Below are 18806 nucleotides of genomic sequence, written 5' to 3' on the forward strand. Positions count from 1 at the left end.
CAATGTTTCCCACCGCAGGCGGGTCCGGAGAATCCTGGCTGTTAGGACAGGTGGCTAAAATCTTATATATTTAAGTGAATACAGCATGTTGGGTTCATTATAATGAGATCCAAGATAGAAAGAATTATTACAGGACAAGTTTCCTTTTTTTCTGATTTATCGCTTGAATAATTTGAGGAATGGTATGAAATGAGGCTGAATTGTACAATACTTACCTTGATGGTTGACCATTAAAGCTCTGGTTTGACTTACCTTGTTTACCTACATGATTGAAATGGATTGTTCACACCATTACCAGACAAGCTAGCGGATGCATTCATCCACAAAGCAAAGGGCTAAATCTTAATGATCTTGGAATTTTGAACAAGTGTTCCCTGCAATTTTCATAAATTTCTCTAAATCACAGGTGATTTTTGAACTGTTCAATTTCTAATTAACAGGTCTTACATCTTTATAACAGAGTATGACTTTCCCTCTTAACGAGGTTAACCAAGGTCTGTGCTATCTTAATTTTCCTCTGATTAAAGCTAAATAAAATATCTTTCACACAGCATTTTATTAAAGGATTGACTTGAACTTCTTGGCAGCCCTATTGGCAGATTAACAGACCTGTGTGAAATCAAGTCGCATGTGATTACATTTTCCACTTTTACCTTGAGTACTAAAATTAACATGACCACGGATTCCACCTTTGGTCAGTGCTGAATTAATTTAGTTTAGCTGAAGTGGAGATAGGGGTGCTATATCCTACATTAGTGTCAGGTAACAAGCATCAGAAAGAAAGAATGCCAGGGTTCCCATCCCTGATCGTTATTCAGTGACTAATGTACTATTGCAAAGTGCTTATTTGGGAACATAAAGTAAGAACAAGATCAAGCTCATTGTGAAGAGAATGGTTATTTGGAAAAGGTCCCAGAGGGTGTCTTGAACCTACATCAGCATCAAACAATGTCTTCAGACAACAAAATAATTGAAATGCTGCAAAGAAAGAAAGCAATCTTTTCTTATAACTGGTCTTGTGAAAACACTTCAAGCAAAAATGCTATCTTGGCAGCATCAAGATAGGTGGAGTTGGAACAAGGGGAGAATAAATTCCAATGGAAGAATGGGATTTTTCAAAGTTTTGAGTCATTCTTGGATATATGTGTTCACAAAGAAAACAAACAATCAAAAATTAGGGGCAGAATTTTTAGCTCGGCGGGTGGGTGCGCGCCTGACCTGATCTGATGTGAAATTGTAGAAGATGATGTCGGTCAAGCCTCCCAGCGTCACCCTGCAGTCGCGCGATATTTTGGTCAGCGGGCAAGCGCAAAAGTCGGAGGTGCGCCTGCTGATAATTAAGAGGGCAATTAAGCCCATTAACAGGGCTATTGACTCCGATTTTTCATGGTCCATCAAACCTTCTGGTTGGTGGCCAGGCGAACCAGCCAGGCAGCCTTTACGTTTTTCATGAAAGCTCATCCAAGGGCGAGATGAGGTTTCCATGATGAAATAAAATATAAATAAATTTCTGTGGACAGCATTTTCAGTAGCTAAATTTTCAGGTGATTTATTATGATGCAAGGACACTTTGAGCTTCTGAAACCTTTATTTTTGATTTTTCAGGCCTTCAGCTCCCTGAGGCAGCTCTCTGCCTTTAGGGAGCTTTCTCTCAGCACTGGCCCGCGCCAGCATTGACGTCAGCATCTGCTCTCTTCCCACCTTCACCCCGGCAGCACTGAGCTTCTCAGCATATGTTACATGCTGGCTGGCCGTTAATTGTGATGAAATTGTGGTCGGCGGTCTATTCCCCGGCCAATCCTGGGCCTGCTGATCATGCCTGCCCACTGACCTAAAAATTCAGACCTAACTTTAAAAAAAATAAAGTAGTCCCACTAAATATAAAATTTTCTATAGAATGACTTGGAAAATTATTTTGAAGATGCTTTGTAAAAAAAGAAATATCTAAATATTAAAAAAATCCACCTAGCATGAGAATAAATGCAAAATTATATTTTGTTCTCCGAATTGGTCATTTGTAAGCACCAGTTGCACAGTTCAGTTTTTCAGCTATTCAAACTCTATTTAAAACTGTTCGAGTAAGCAGGAACTCTCACTGTCCCTTTCACGGTTTCTTTGTCCTAAATGAGCATGTCCTGTTGGCAAAACTTCACATTACTTAACAGGAAAAAATGTTTGAACAGAAAATTACTTTTAATTCTTTGGCAATGTGATATGCACTCTCTCACAGATTCAAAGTTGTTTTCATTACCCCTGCATCCACCATAGATAAATTTCTCACACTGCTGAGTGTATTTGTTGTAATAATAGCGACGGGACGAGGCCTTACAGGGTCCTGGGTCTGGTAACAATAAGCAGTCTTCTCGGTTGTCTAGAAAATTACAGATTGCTACATGTAACTTCTGTAAAATTGCATGATAACTTGAGTTATTAAACAAATGGCTTGGTGCCAAGGAGCATGAAACAATGGAAATCCAAACCATTACCGGCTGGAGAAGTACCTCCAGAATGTAGAATTCAGAAAGGTGGTAACAGACCCTTGCCAGTGCAACATCAAGTGCACTAATACTGCTTCAGCACTCTGAGCTGGGAAGAAGTCCCCACTTCTGATCATCACCAATGACTCCACATAGACAATGCGCATGTATTTGCACCATGAATAGATTGAGCTTGTTGTGATGCTGTTCTCCCCTATGGTTGAATAATCCATTAACTCTCAATGGCACAGGTTGTGGAGGGGGAGGCAGGTAATCTTGAGGGTGAATGATGTAGGGTTCGAAGTAATAGCTAGGAGAAGGATGGGCCTGTAACAAGAGTTGTAAAAGCTGGATAAGATTACTTTGGTCTTTAAAATCTTCAATTGTAGAAAGTTCTGCCTTCCATGTGAATCTCACAACACAAATGTGTTCATTGTGTTTTGATTGGCTGAAGAAGGATTACTGGGCAAAATAAATAATTTGAAAACCTCTTGTGACAGAATAACCAAAGCATGATTTAAAAATAGCTTTTGACACCGAAGTGTGAAGGGGAGTGTGTATTAAAAATCTTAAAAGGTGTTAGGACACAACAAAGACAAATGCACTGTGATAGTTTACCATAATCACAAAATATTGATAGCTGAATAGAATCATTTCTCTATTCATAAAGCTTTAAGAAACTAGTCATATTCCCAGTTCTTATGTTTGATACATAAAATAATGCTGCATTATTTAAACATCTAACTTGGAGTAAGTACAACATACATCAATGTAAGTCTCAAACCATAGTACACAGAGCAGTAAATCCAAGCAAATGTGGACTCTTCAGTTATTGGAGATCCATGCAAACAAGAGTTTTCCAGTGGTCATGGCAGGGTCTACTAGGACTTTTTGCTGTAATTGGATAAGTGTTAAACAAAATTAGAGAAAAATTAAGCACAATGAAAGTTAGTTCCGATGTCATTTTGTAAAAAATAGGATGTATTAATGGTAAGTAACTTAATACATTTGCTGAGATATGAAATGAATCCAGCAGGCCTGGCTATAAACCTCAGGGAGGCTTCATTAGAATGTGATCTCTGTAAGTCAGTGGTTTTCTTAATCAAAATGTTCCATTTCATTTATTCTGTTATGGTTGAAAGTAGAAAAATACAGCTGAATCTTCAGCTATTCACAAATTTGCCCTCGCATTTTAATCTCCAGACTCTATTGCTCCAATGCTTTCCTCACCACCCTTCCACATCCCACTCTATATAATTATCAACTCACCCAAATCTCTTGCCATGCACAACCTACTCACTGATTTCTGCTCACCTCTGTCTTTATTATCTCCTCTGGTTACCCATTCCTCAATGAACTGAATTCAAATCCCCATCCTCCTGTTGAAATGCCTTAACTCCTCCAGAAAGTGGGAGAAGATTACACCTGCCAACTTTATATCCAAAGACAAACCTGCTTTCTTATTCTATTCAACATTAACATTGAGCAATTGGATGTTTTAAGTATTGGTGATGATAAGAAACTAGCTGTGTACTGAGAACATTAGGCTATTTGGGATGCAAACACAAAATAACTCTTTTGAGTACAAACACATTTCCATCTGTTCCTATTCAGATGAAGTAACATTGTTTCATAGTTTGCCATGGTGAGATTTGAACTCTTGATAATCTTTTAAATGAAACCAATTAAACTAAATCAACAAAATTGGGATAAATCAGGCACAGCCCCTAATTCAGGTCAGCTGTAAAACCAAGGACAAATTTTAAAGGAACCTTACAAACTTTAAATCAAAATGTGATTAAAGGGGTCAACAAAACACCCCAGTCCCCGCGGTGCCCACCGAGCACGGAAGGCCTCGAGCGTGTCAGCAGACACCGCGTGTTCCCTCTCCAGGGACATCCGGCAGCGAATGTAGCCGCGGAAAAATTCAATTTGCCTTAAGAAGTAACTCTTTTGAGTACAAACATGTTTTTATCTGTTTTAGATGAAGTTACATTGTTTCAGAGTTTGCCATTGTGAGATTTGAACTCTTGATCATTTGTAACATGTGTGTGTATGTAACTCTTGCGAGTACAAACACATTTCCATCTGTTTCAGATGAAGTTACATTGTTTTTGCCATTGTGAGATTTGAACTCTTGATCTTAGGGTTACAAACCCAGTACCATAACCACTTGGCTATTTAGGCCAAGCCTGCAAACACAAAATAATCATGAACTTTCGATCTGGTGTAAACGTGTGTCAGCTGTGGCTCAGTGATTGCACTCTAATCAGCCAGAAGGCTGTGGGCTCAAGTTCCACTTCAGAAGCTTGAGCACAAAATCTAGCTGATATTTCAATGCAGTCCACATGGACAGGACTCCAACAAGGGTTTCACAACAGCCTGTCAATGTGCCATTAACAAATAGCTAAGTGTCTAGAAGAGTTCTCTGGCAGGGATGAGCTGATCCAGCATGTGGGTGATCTGTTACTATTTATACAGACACCTGAGGAACATATGATGCTGCTGAAGGAGTTGCAGCTCCTAATGTGGTATGGGTTGAAGGTAAACACTTTAGATGCTCAGATAATCCAATAGCAGTACAATTTTTGGGGTTTACACTGAGACTGTGGGAAAGGGTCACAGATGAGGCAAAAAGTACAAGAGCTACAGATACTAGAGGATGTTTTAGCTTTAAGGTCATTTTTAGGGCTGACAGGATATTGCTGAGAGCTTCCAATGAATTGCACAGGTATAGCTAGACCATTGTATACATTAGCACAGAAGTTAGTTGAATGGGAGTGGACAGAGAAATGGGAGAGAGCATTTCACACATTTAAGGAGGAGTTGCAACCAGCCCTCGCTTTGGGGAAAATAACCCTTCACAGGGTGCGTGGCCAGAGAAGTTAGTTTAAGGACTGTAATGTTACAATCAGCCCATGGGAGACTTAGGCCTGAAACTTCTGGTCTGCGTGTGAGGGCAGGCCCCGCTGGCTGATGCATAAAATGACGCACGGTGACGTTGTGTGTGGGTCCTGACATCACAGTGTGTCATTCCGATCAGTGGGCGCACACCAGTGTTGGCTGTGTGTCCGCTGAACTGTCAAAGGCCTGTTAGGACAATTTAAAAATCAATTGAAATCATTAACAGGGCTGCTCTTCCAAACCTTAAGGTTAGCAGACAGGCGATGAGCCCAGGCGACCTTCACATTTCTCATGAAACCTCATCCAGGGGCAGGATGAGGTTTCATGAAGGCTTTATAAATTAAATAAACAATTTTACTGAAATACATAAACATGTCCACCTCATGTGACACTGTCATATGAGAGGACATGTCTGAGTAACTTTTTTAATTCTTTTTTTCCATTTTTCATCATGAAATTAATCTCCCTGAGGCAGCTCTGTGCCTCAGGGAAATTTCTGCGCTCTTTTGCATGCATGTGCGAAAGAGCGCGGGCCCTGACTCTCCCTCCTCCCCCCGCACAGAGCATTTCCGGGTGCACAATCATGCTGAGTGGGCTTTAATTGGCCCGCCCATATAAAATGGCTGCACGCCCGCCTGTGACCGCTCCTGCCCACCTCGCACAACGGGGAGAAAATTCTTCCCTTAGACTGGTAGCATACACTTCTTAGACATTAACTCGAGTAGAAGTGGCATACTCATCCTGTGAGAGACATCTTTTAGCTTCCTACTGGGCAGTAACACTTCACTGTCTTCAGAGGAACTGCCTTGGTAACTCTTGCAATAGGACATTCTCTAACAAGATTATTTGTAGATGGGAGAATTAAAGAAGGAACAGTGCCGAGCTCCTTATATAGTAGACTGTGTTATTGAGGTCATGTGATATGAAGATGGAACCACTGAACCACCTGACGCTTGCAGTAAATACGGGTTACATGGGGAAACTGCACTGCACCACTATACAGTAGAGGGGATGTGGGAAATAGGAGGAGGATTTAAGAAAAGCATTCACCCAGAATGCAGAGACATCTTTGTAGATGGATCCAGTTATGTGGAAAGGTGAGTGGTGTGGAATTTAGGAACCAAAGAATAGCCCAGATCTTCCAGTTTCCAAATGGTCAGACACCAAACATACCCCAGAGAATATGTTACGGGACACCCTCAGTAGTCCCAATGCAAGGATACCATGGGATTTTCCCATGGGAAACTCTTCTGCGTCCAGCTAAGTAAGTCGGAACCCTCCAAATAAGTCTCCAACTCTGAGTTAGCATCGTCTTTGGACGGTTCTGACTGAATTGCCTGGATAGTTATCTAAGAAACGTTAGACAGAAAAAAAGCATGTCTAACTCCTGGTAACCATACAACTAACCACCTCCCACCCACCCCACTGACCAGCCTGACCAGCCCCCCCCACCCCACGACCCTCAAAACCCCATCACACTTCTAACCCCAGACCCTCTGAATCACCCCTCCGACCCTCTGACTCGCCCATCGACCCTCCAACTCACTCCTGTCCCTCCGACTCATCCCTGACCCTCTGACTTGTCCCTGACCCATCGACTCCACCTGTCCTCACCTACCTACCCACCCTGCCACCTGCCATCTGCCACTCTATCCAAGTTGCCACCCAGCCACCTCACCCACCCTGCCACCCTATCCACTTAGCAACGTGCCTCACACACTTATTCACTAAAACACTGAAAATCTACTTAATAGCCCCAAAGCTTCTCAATTTGTTGGTGAATGAAGACTTGGCAAAGTACAGCAGCTAGTGCAATAGAAAAGGGGCTCGGCTTGCACCCACACCCACACCCCCCCCACACCCCCCAACCCCCCCCCCCACTCCCCCCACACCCCCCTCACCTCCAGCCCACCCACCCACCACCCCTCCCCCCCACCCCCCTTCACCTCCACCCCACCCACCCACCACCCCTCCCCCTCCTCACCTCCACCCCACCCACCACCCCTCCCCCCCACCACCCCTCCCCCTCCTCACCTCCACCCCACCCACCACCCCTCCCCCCCACCCCACCCCCCCCTCACCTCCACCCCACCCCCCCACCACCCCACACCACGCCCCCACCCCACCCCCCCACCACCCCACACCACGCCCCCACCCCACCCCCCCACACCCCGCCCACACCCCCCCCACACCACCCACCCCCTCCCCCCACCACCCCACACTACGCCCCCACCCCACCCCCCCACACCCCGCCCACACCCCCCCCACACCACCCACCCCCTCCCCCCACCACCCCACACCACCCCCCCTCCCCCCACCACCCCACACCACCCCCCCTCCCCCCACCACCCCACACCACCCCTCCTCCCCCCACCACCCCACACCACCCCCCCTCCCCCCACCACCCCACACCACCCCTCCTCCCCCCACCACCCCACACCACCCCTCCTCCCCCCACCACAACCCCCCCACCCCCCCCCCCAACCACAACCCCCCACCCCCCCCCCCCCCCCCCACCCCCACCACCACCCCCCACTCCCCCACTGATCTGCCCTATGAGGAATGGCTGCAAGAACAGTTATGCTCCGCATTTCTGAAAGAGGCCTGTTTGGAAGTTCGGGTCAGAAATGCAGAACTCCATTTTAGTGCAGAACAAAAGGAGCAGAGTGGTAATCTGATGATTATTACCACTCCTTAGGAGATTTGGCTTGGGCCAGTGGTCCTGCCACTGCCGGGAAAATTTGGAGAGCCATTAACTTGTAACGGCTCTCCAAATTTTCACATCCTGTCAGTGGCGAGGGCTGCTGATGTTGAGGCTGGAAAATCCTCTGCAGAATTTCAATTAATCTGGGAAAAGTGAAGATTTAGATCAGTGGAAGGGAAACCACTCTTAAGTGGCCCTATCCTGAAAATGCTGTTACAGGAACAATGAAGGGCATTGTAACTATTTTAAACACACAGTTAATGCTTTTTGCTTATTCATTCACAGGATGTGGGCATCACTGGCTAGACTAGCATTTATTGTCCATCTGTAATTGTCCTTGAGAAAGTCATGGTGAGCTGCCTTCTTGAACCACTGCAATCCATGTGGTGCAGGTACACCTGCAGGGCTGTTAGGGATTTTGACCCGGGGACAGTGAAGGAACCACAATCATCTTCCTTTGTGCTAGGTATGACTCCAACCAACGGAGAGTTCTCCCCCTTATTCCCGTTGACTCCAGTTTTTCTAGGGCTTTTTGATAAAATGCTCGGTCAAATGCAGCCTTGATGTCAAGGGCACTCATTCTCGCCTCAGCTCTTGAGTTTACCTCTTTTATCCATGTTTGAACCAAGGCTGTAATGAGTTTAGGAGCTGATGGCACTGGCTAAATGCAAACTGAGCGTCAGTGAGTAGGTAATTGCTAAATAAGTGCTGTTTGATAGCACTGTTAAAGACCCCTTCCATCGCTTTGGTGATGATGGACAGTAGACTGATTGGCCGGGTTGGATTTGTCCTGCTTTTTGTGGACACATTGCCAGGTAAATGCCAGTGTTGTGGCTGTCCCTGAACAGCTTGGCTAGGGGCACAGCTCATTCTGGAGCACAAGTCTTCAGTACAATTGCCGGAATGTTGTCAGGGCCCATAACCTTTCATGAATCCAGTGCCTTCAGCCATTTCTTGATATAAAGTGGAGTGAATCAAATTGGCTGAAGGCAACCTGTGATGCTGGAGACTTCGGGGGGGGTGGCTGCAATGGATCATTACCCAGCATTCCTGGCTGAAGATGATTGCAAATGTTTCAGCCTTGTCTGAAGTACTGGGCTCCCTCTTCATTGAGAATGGGAATATTTGTGCAACCTCTGCTATTCCTGAGGACTGCAGATTATGACTTACATGCCCAGCAGTTTCAAAGTTGCTTACATTAGTTGTCCAGTAAAGTGGCTTCCCTAATCTGATTCCACGATCTGTGGGTAGCCCCTATCTGGAAAATACCTCCTTCACTAGGTTTTTCGTTGTATTTACGGTGGTAGCTACCTTGCATGGAAACTCCTGTTAGATCTTTAATTGTCCACCACCAATCATGATTGAATGCGGCAGGACTGCAGAGCTTAGATTTGGTCCATTGGTTGTGGAATCGCTTAGATCTGTCCATTGGATGCTGCTTTCGCTGTATGGCATGCAAGCAGTCCTGAGTTGCAGCTTCACTCAAAGACAAAGCTGAGATAGGAAGGAAATGAGAAAGCAGACATGCTAGCAAAGAAAGGTATTACAGGAGGAGTGCCTTGGGATCCCATGGAAGGAGTGAGAGAAATAGCAAAGGCAGCAGCAGCTGAACAATTGTGAGTGAATGACCTCATGGAAGTGCTGAAGGCGGAACCACAACTCAGGAAGGTGTTAAGTAAACTAGGAAAGGGGGACACTGTTGAGGGACTCAATGGAAGACCTGAAATGGGAATTGGAGAAAGGATGTTATTTAAGGATGACAAATGGGTGGTGTCTACAAACCAGAGGGAAGATTTACTCCAATTAGTACATGGGAGACCAAGGGCAGGACAGCCTAGTGCAGAAGAAATACAGAAAGGATTGAATGCAGTGGAGTGGGTGACCTCATCAGAGAGAGGCTGTGAAGTATTTTTGTCACAATTGTCTGATTTGTGTCAATAAATCCAGACCCACAGAGGAGAAAGGCACCTTTAGGACACACCAAAAGGTCAGAAAGGCCCTAGTGATGTGAAAAAAAAAAATTTATAGGACCTCTCCCAACTTCAAGCAGAGAGAATAAGCACTGTCAAGCTCTGGTAAATAACTTCACCAAATGGATTAAGGAATTTCCATGAGAGGTAGCCACTGCCCTAACTACAATGAAAAGTCCAGTGAAGGAAGTATTTTCTGGATGGGGACAGCAGCAGATCATGGAATCAGATGAGGGAAGCCACGTTACTCAACATGTAATACAAGTGACTTTGAAACTGCTGGGCATGTAAGTCATAATCTGCACTCTTCAGGAATTGTAGACGACATGGTTAGAACCCTCAAAGAAAGACATAGGAAAGAACTGGATGAACAAAAGGAGAAACGGAATGACATGTTACCACTTGATGAATACTAAGGGAAATACTCCTTATAAAAGAGCCTATTCACTTCATGAGTTAATAACAGGGCGATCTATGAGAACGCTGGTTCACTTATTGATACCTGTTCTAACTAAAAGCAGTTACTTGAGATAGGTTTGTGAGAGACCTAAAGAAACAGAGGAGCTCTATAGGCAAGGTGCAGGAAATATTAGCAGAAAACAGTGCTAACACAATGAATCGAGGACACAAACCACAGGAATGGGACATAATCAGGTGATGGTTACAAATTATGCTCCACCTGGAACCTCCGTATATGGGACCATATAATATAGAGGAAAAGGCGAGCCTGATGGAATAGTAAGAGTAGCTATGCGGAAAGATCAAATGGTTCCATATCAATCAAAAAAAATGTACAAACCCCAAAAGAAGCAACATAATTAGATGGGACAGTTATGAGTATGGCTAAATGGTGGGCCATAGAATATGAGGTTGTACCTATGATGATGCAGTCACAGGGACAGTCACAATGGTCACCACTGTCAGTCTCAGCCCCTTGAAAAACAATAACAAGAGGTGGCAACCAGAAGGGAGAGAGCCCAGAGGGTGTTAGCTCTATAGGCCCAAAATATAACTTGAGAAGTCATAAATGCCATGAGCATGCCTGTATTTTTTGTAATTGAAGGAGTTGCTTTTTAACCATTTAGATCAGTGCAACCCAGATAGTATAGAAGGGGACAATGCAGAGTGAACCTTCACTTTTTTTCAGGAAGATAAAGGAGGAGGAGGTGATGAAGCATGTGTCAGTGCTTCCCTTGATAATCATTTGGTGACCATCACCCACCTGCAGAAAATGGCTGAAGCAGAAGGATTTGTTAGTAAAGTTGGCTAAGAGCTAGATCTACTTGGGCCTGAAGATCACAGCGAAATAACTAAATTATTGAATGATCTTGACGTAGCTCAACATGTATGTGGGAATTAAAACTCAGGCACTGTGATGTGAGGAAAGATATACAAAACACTAAACTTATCCCATTTTGGGAACAATTATGGAGTTGGGAATGAACAGTATGTCTCATGTGTTGGTCATAACCCAATTGATCATTGTGATCTATTTGCTATCTCTGGCAATGATGGAGAGCAGAGGGTGAAAGAAGAGACAACTAAAAGTTAATCAGTAAGGCCTTGGCTCAGCAAGGACAGGAGAAGTTGATTTAAAAGTATCAGAACATCAATCACTTGGGAGTCGAGTCCTGTAGCTGGTCCTTATCAAGAATGCATTCAACTTAAAATAAGTCAATGTTTAAAACTCCAAAGATGGTATTGCAAAAAGGGAATTTGTGATGGGCATTTTCAGAAATTGCCCCAACTTTACTTCACAGAATTCCATGGAACCTTGGAATTGGATCCCCCCAAAAAATGAAAACCTAGCATCGACACAATGGCCCAGATCTTCCAATCTCCAGATGGGTTGGAGATAAAATGTATCCCATTAGATGTGCTACAGGACACCTCAGAAGTCCCAACACAATGGCTCTGTGGGAATTGCCCAGGAGGTTTGAACTTCCAATGGGCAATTCTCCTGCTCTCCAGGACCCTCTGAAAAAATATCCAACTCTAAGTTGGAAAACTTTGGACAGTTTTGACTTACTTACCTGGGGATAGTTACTCAGAAAGTGTTAGAGAGAATAGCCCTAGGGCTAAATCATCCAGGCTTTACACTAAGTGCAGTAGCAGGCGTAAAAAAATTTTACCCACCAGCCACAATGGCGGATTTTCGCACTGTATCACCCCTTTCCCACCTCATTAATTGTGCAGCCACGGGAAGCACACCGTCGTGCTAGAGGGTGACCTCTGAATCGCCCGCCATGCCATTACCTCACTGTTTCCACACTCTAGCTACCATACCTAAGTTGCAGCCACGTGCACAGTTCTCAATGCTTGCAGCCCAGAACTGCTCCAGTGAAGATGAGCCCCTGAAAGCCAAGAAGAGTTCAGTGACCCATCACTGGAATGCCTTTAAGAGGCCTGCCATGATTTATTTCACCACTGCTCTGGCCACAGTAAGTCCAGCGATCTCACCATTCCAACTTGGGAGGTGGTAGTCAGTGCCAACGCTGCACAGAAGAGGTCAGCCATCCAGTGCAGAAAGAGGATGAATGATCTCATCTGTATTGCCAGGTAAGGCAACCATCTCATCACTCTAAACTCACACGCTCACAAGCCCGTCACACATTCACTTGCAACTCACTCACTGTCAGCTTAAGGGACGTCACCAGTCACTCTCTCACGCACACCTTCACATCTCCCTCTGGCCTCATCTCCTCTGGAGACTGCCTGCTCAGCCCTCACCACCTTGGAGGCTACTAGCACAGATCAACCTGAACACCCACACACACCCTGGGATACCCTGCTTCCCCAGTACTGCCCTTGCCCTGCAGTCTCTTCCCTTGCCTGAGGCCTCTCCTTCCCCCTTCCCCAAACAAGCCTGGCCCTGCAACCGTTGAATAGCTACACCCACCTTACAGCTGGTCTGGTAGAGAGAGACCTGCCTCTGGGCCTCCCTAAAAGTGATGTGGTGCTGCCTGCGAAGCCTGGCGCTGCTGACCAGCAATGCTGCCGGAAGCAAGGTAGGCAAACAAACCTCAAAGGTGCGAGTGGAGTGCAGCTCGCCAAGTGCTCGTCGCTCATGTAGAGTTGTGAAACACATCGATCGAATCATTCCCAACTCTGCTTTGAACGCCTCCCATTGATTCGGGATTTTTTGAAGTATAATTAAGATGAATTTCACCGTGAATTCAAGTAAAAACTTTCTTCTGCCTTTACCAATCTCCCAATATCCTACGTAAACCTAACGGGTGGAAATTACAGAATTCTGCTGATCTGGGAATTCACAGTGGACTCTACCAGTCCTCTGAATGTCTCATCACTGATACCCTCATTCAATGAAACAGGAATGGAGTCTTGCCAGCTATCTAAGTTATAAATAAGCACGGATCACCACTCTACATGTTTGTCCATTTTTCATTTATGTTGCTTTACCATCAAAGCTGACAGTAATTCTAGCCCTCGAGCAGCAGACCTGGGCTGTTCCCACAGGAGGTTGTAAACCCGTCTGCCCAGCTAAAGTTCCAACATTTGTTACTTGAGCGACGAGCACTTGGCAAGCTGCACTCCACCTTCTTCAAAGGCAAATCTCAATTATTTTTCAGTAACGCTGTTCCTAACATGGCTATTTTAAAACAAAGCATTGAAGAAAATAATCTCAGCTTCTGCACATTAGACCATGTTGAAACTCCTTACCTGCAGATGCAATGTCAAACTGTGGAGCCAGCAGCAAGATGCTGCAGATCACCGTGAAAAGCTGCAACTCCATGATTTTGATGGAGTGAGTGAGTTGCGATGATTTCACTGTCGATTTCTCGCGGTGCCTCGTGACTTCAGTCTACACCTGGTCAGCGGAATCAAGTGGACTCCTCACTCCCTGATTGAGGCTCGAACCTGGTACACTTATAGAGCGAGGGTTCCGGTCACTGCACTCAGCTTGGCTCCGAGATGCGCCAGTGTGACCCCAACTGTAAAACCAAAGACTTCAACTTCAACTGTTATTTTCTCAAAACAAAATAAAGTGCAGTCAATCATGCATATAACTTCCACAATGTTTACACTCTCCTGTGCACATTTTATATCACTCCATAATAATAGTTTCTATTATTTTAACCAAAATAGTATTTTTGCTTTATAACGTATGCTGGGAGTAGCTGTACTTTTCAGTCTAGAGTTCAGGTATTTATTGAAAACCCTGTCCTACAGCTTAAGCAGCAGTACAACCTCAAAAACTGCTGACATGTGGAAGCAGGGGTTGCATATGTGAATTAAGCTGTAGGGATACCATTCCTGTTTGTACTGGAGGAAACTATATAAACATAACATAGGGAAGATCTCCATTGGCGGTGGTAATTTAAGAATGGATTTTGGATGTATTATTTAAATATGAGAAATCACACTTGATAGTTTTAAACATGAAGGGGTAATCCTAATGAAACACAAAGATTGAAGTTCTTATGAGTTTATCCATGATGTTTGGCCAAGTTTCATGAACTCTCAGCTCATCGTTCAGATAGATCACTTAATAGCAGCAAAGAATCCATCTTGGAAAAAAAACACAATGCCTGAAAAACTACTTCACCAGTCAGATGAACGTGGAATAGCAGTGATGTTGATCAAGTTATAAAGCCAAGCCCAAGTCTCCTAAACTCCAAATTGAAGGATAAGCTATGAAGGTGATAGGTGGTGGTGTTGGGATTACTAAGAAAGATCATGAAGGAAATTACTGAAAATTTAACAGGATTCAAAAAGTAAATATTTGGTTAGTCTTGCAAAAAAAAGGAAAGGTAATAAAATCTTTATTCAAAGGTGGAATAGGAAAATCTAGAAATTGAAAATATAAAAGACAGTAATACAAAAGCAAAATACTCTGCATATTGGAAATCTGAAATAAAAACAAAAAAATGGTCAACAGGTCAGACAGCTTCTGTGGAGAGAAACAGTTTCAGGTTGATATGACCTTTCATCTATTAATGGGTGGGTCATTGAATATTATTAAGGCCAAATTAGATAGATTCTCATCTGACAAGGGAGTCAAAGGGTATAGGGGTTAGACAAGAAAATAGAGGCCTCAAACAGATCAGCCAGGATCTTATCAAATGGCAGACCAGGCTCAAGGGGCTGAATGGCCTACTCCTACTCATAATATGTATGTTCATATGTTTGTAATGCAATAGACAGGATAGATTTCAAAAGGGAAGGTGATACTTGACCAACTTTATTGATTTTTTGAAGAGAAACAGAACTGGTACACAAGGATACTGCAGTCGACAAATATGTTATGCGAGTGTAAGTGTGGTGGCTGTTCACTGAGTAAAATGTGAGTGGAGATAATCAGATCAAACTCTATGACAGGAAAGTAGCAAACCATCAATTCTAAATATGGAGGTAGTATTTTGGAGGTTCCATTCAGTATAAATTTTGTTATCCATTCTGGGAGCTGTGCAGTGGATGGAGAACGGGCTCTGAATTTTTTGATGCCCAAGGCCAGGCATCTTTGATTTTGGGCTGGTTTTGAAAAAGCCAACATGTATTTATACAGCTTATTTCATGACTTCAAGACATCCCTAAATACTTCATAGCCAAATATGTATGTTTGAAGTCACTGGGTCAGTTAGGCAGAGGGAAATATCCAATGCTCCAAAATATCCACTGCAGATAAATGGGCTGATTCACATTAACTGATGAACAGAAAATGTAAGCCAATGTATCAGAGAACATGTGATTAATTAATTCTATTTTTTAACTATGTAATTACTTCTATATTAATGTATGTAGACTGGTTCTGGTGTGGTCTGTGTATGGATTTTGTCAGATGGTAGAAGATGGAATATTGAGATGAAAGAAGAATCCAGACTGAGATATCTAAGAACTGTGCAGTGTGGGCATTGAGGACGGCATAATGATTAATTTAGCCAACACAAAGCCTTGGTAGAATTAGCAAGCTTTGCAAAATGAATTAAACAGCAGAAGTGCTTGCATCAGTGAAAAGATACTGACTTTGCCTCTTTAAGACTAATAAAAATGTCGCCTCTCAGCTTGGAGATTGAAAACAATGTGAGAGTTAAAACACATTCAAGCTGGCTCTATTACTTCAATTGTGGCCTTGGGATTCCAGCAAGGGTCCCAGGCAGGAGATGTCTGGAGAAGATACTCTGAACCCACTGACTTGTTTTGGGAAGAGCAGTGAGGTAATTGCAGACCAACTGAATTGGTTATAAACAAGTTTTATCTTTTATGACACAAGGCTAGATCCAAAAACAGTATAAAGAAAGAACATACAAAGACATTGTTGCTTCAGTGGTTAGGGTGACCTGGTCAGTCACTCAGAAGTCACACATGGAGGGTTCTTTGGTGGATTGACCATTGAGATGGGCTCCAGCTCACAGGGAACTAAGCAACCAGTATTATCATGAGTATATACTATTGCTTGATGGTTTAATAAAGGTGTACCATGTTTAGTGGAACAATATCCAAGCTGTTGTGTGCCATTGATACCCAGAGTAAAGGCTAGACCTTTTAGGCCAGGTAGAGCGTCTTATAAAAATAATACAATAATGGTTTCAGGCAACACCAACAAGATCATCTTGTATTTATTTAAAAAAAGAAAAACTTGCATAATAGCATTTACTGTACAAAAACAGAATTACCTGGAAAAACTCAGCAGGTCTGGCAGCATCGACGGAGAAGAAAAGAGTTGACATTTTGAGTCCTCATGACCCTTCAACAGAACTGAGAGACTCTTCTGAGTGAACCACTCAGTTCTGTTGAAGGGTCATGAGGACTCGAAACGTCAACTCTTTTCTTCTCCGCCGATGCTGCCAGACCTGCTGAGTTTTTCCAGGTAATTCTGCTTTTGTTTTGAATTTCCAGCATACGCAGTTTTTTGTTTTTATAGCATTTACTGTGACCATTGGATGTGTCAAATCACTTTACAGCCAATTAAAGTAATTTATTTTGAAGTGCAGTCACTGTTGTAATATGGGAAACATGGCAGTCAATTTGCACACAGAAAGTTCCCACATACAGCAATGTGATAATGACCAGTTAGTCTTCTTTGTGATATTGATTGAAGGATAAATATTGGCCAGGACACAAGGGATAAGTCCCCTTCTCTTCTTTGAAACTGTTCCATGGGACTTTTACATCCAACAGAGCAGGTAGATGGGGGTCATTGTTTAACATCTCACCTGAAAGGTAACACTTCAGACAAGTCAGTGCTCCCTCAGTACTGCAAAGCAGTGTCAGCTTGATATTTGTGCTTAAGCCCTAGAGTGCAGCTTGATCCCAGAATCTTGTGACTCAGAAGAAAGTGTTCCACCAACTGACCCACAGCTGAGACCAAAGCACAGGAGCTTTATAAAATAAAATATGACATTGATGATTCCACACCACCACCACCAGCCTCCGCCAGCCTGCCTACCCACCACCCCCCACCCCACCCCCCCACCCCAGCAAAGCACCTCACTTGGGCCTGCCTGACTGGCTCCAATGGGCCCATCCAATTTGTCTCTTTCTTTGGGGCCTCCTTGTTGCTGCTGCTCCAGGGCTGCCAGCTGGACAAGCAGTGGCCACTGGTCCTGATCACGCTGCTGGGACCGATTGCGCTGCTGGGACAGAAGAACTGCCAGCCATCGGTTTGTCTGGCGGCTCTGGAGGTATGTTCCTCACCTTCTAAGGTGCAGGAATCCTGACGGCAGGCAGATAACTGACTGATAGGCATTTAATTCTGTCGGGGCTGCCAGGAATGGCTGCAGCAGGATTGCCGCCATCATTCCACCAGTGGATGGGGCCATTACATTCAGCCCCAAGCCTCTCTGTTCCTGCACCCCCTTTAAAACTACAATTTGAATTAAGTTGTCTCTCCTCATTCTTTCTACTAAATTGTGTCACTTCACATTTTTCTACATTAAATTTCACCGTCATGTGTCTGCCCAATTATCCTTTTGCCTATGTCCTCCTGAAGTCTGTTACTACCCTCATCATTGTTTACTATATGTGTGAGTTTTGTTTAAACTCAATCTTTGACCTTATGCCCTGTATACTCAAGTCATTCAGATTATTTATATATATATTATATATATGTATGTGTCTGCATGTATATATATATATATATATATACATATATATGCACACACACACACAAATTCACATATATCATATATGTACACATAAATATAACCAGTTAGCCTAATAATTGTCAAAGATAAAATGCTTGAATCCATTATTGAGGAGGTAATAATAGGACATTTAGAAAACCATAATACTATCAGGTAGAGTCAACGTGGTTTTGTGGATTACAGCAAGAGCAAGGGTAGAGCCTCAAGAGGCACAAGCAGGAAGAAGGACTCACTATTACCCTGAGCACAGGATGCATTGTGTTAGGTGCAGCTATCTGGACATGTCAGAGCACCAGTGTAGGAGAAAGCTGAGCCTGTCCAGCCAGATGGCCACAGACATCTGTGCTACTGTGAAAGATGAACAAGTGCCTCAAACCAACAGACAACTAGCATTGCTCTTTGCAATCAAGGTTACAATGGCCCTAACTTTTTTTGTGACCAGCTCATTCCAGGGGTCTGCTGCAGACCCGTGTGCATTTCCCAAGTGGAAGCCCACCATATTACAGATGCCCTTACTTGTGTGGGTGGCATGCACTCCAGTTGCTGCTGCGTGTGGCTCTCCATGAGGATGACCATTCTCTCCTGCAAAGAACTCATGTGCTGTGCCATGAACTCTTACACTCGCAGAGCATGAACTTGCATTACC

General features: G+C 43.8%; 1 protein-coding gene across 1 annotated transcript in view; it reads right to left on the bottom strand.

The window, feature by feature from the left end:
* LOC121276032 (tissue factor pathway inhibitor 2-like) overlaps positions 1 to 13884 on the bottom strand; it is a 42587-nt gene extending 28703 nt beyond the window's left edge. The window contains exons 1-3 of the mRNA XM_041183977.1: positions 13737 to 13884; positions 2192 to 2371; positions 935 to 978 (exon numbers count right to left, since the gene is read on the bottom strand). Coding sequence (XP_041039911.1) covers positions 935 to 978; positions 2192 to 2371; positions 13737 to 13809 — 297 coding nt within the window. The 5' untranslated portion in view covers positions 13810 to 13884. The remainder of the gene's footprint in view (positions 1 to 934; positions 979 to 2191; positions 2372 to 13736) is intronic.
* Positions 13885 to 18806: the final 4922 nt, after the last annotated feature.

Source organism: Carcharodon carcharias, chromosome 3 (assembly GCF_017639515.1).
Source record: "Carcharodon carcharias isolate sCarCar2 chromosome 3, sCarCar2.pri, whole genome shotgun sequence".
NCBI lineage: Eukaryota > Metazoa > Chordata > Chondrichthyes > Lamniformes > Lamnidae > Carcharodon > Carcharodon carcharias.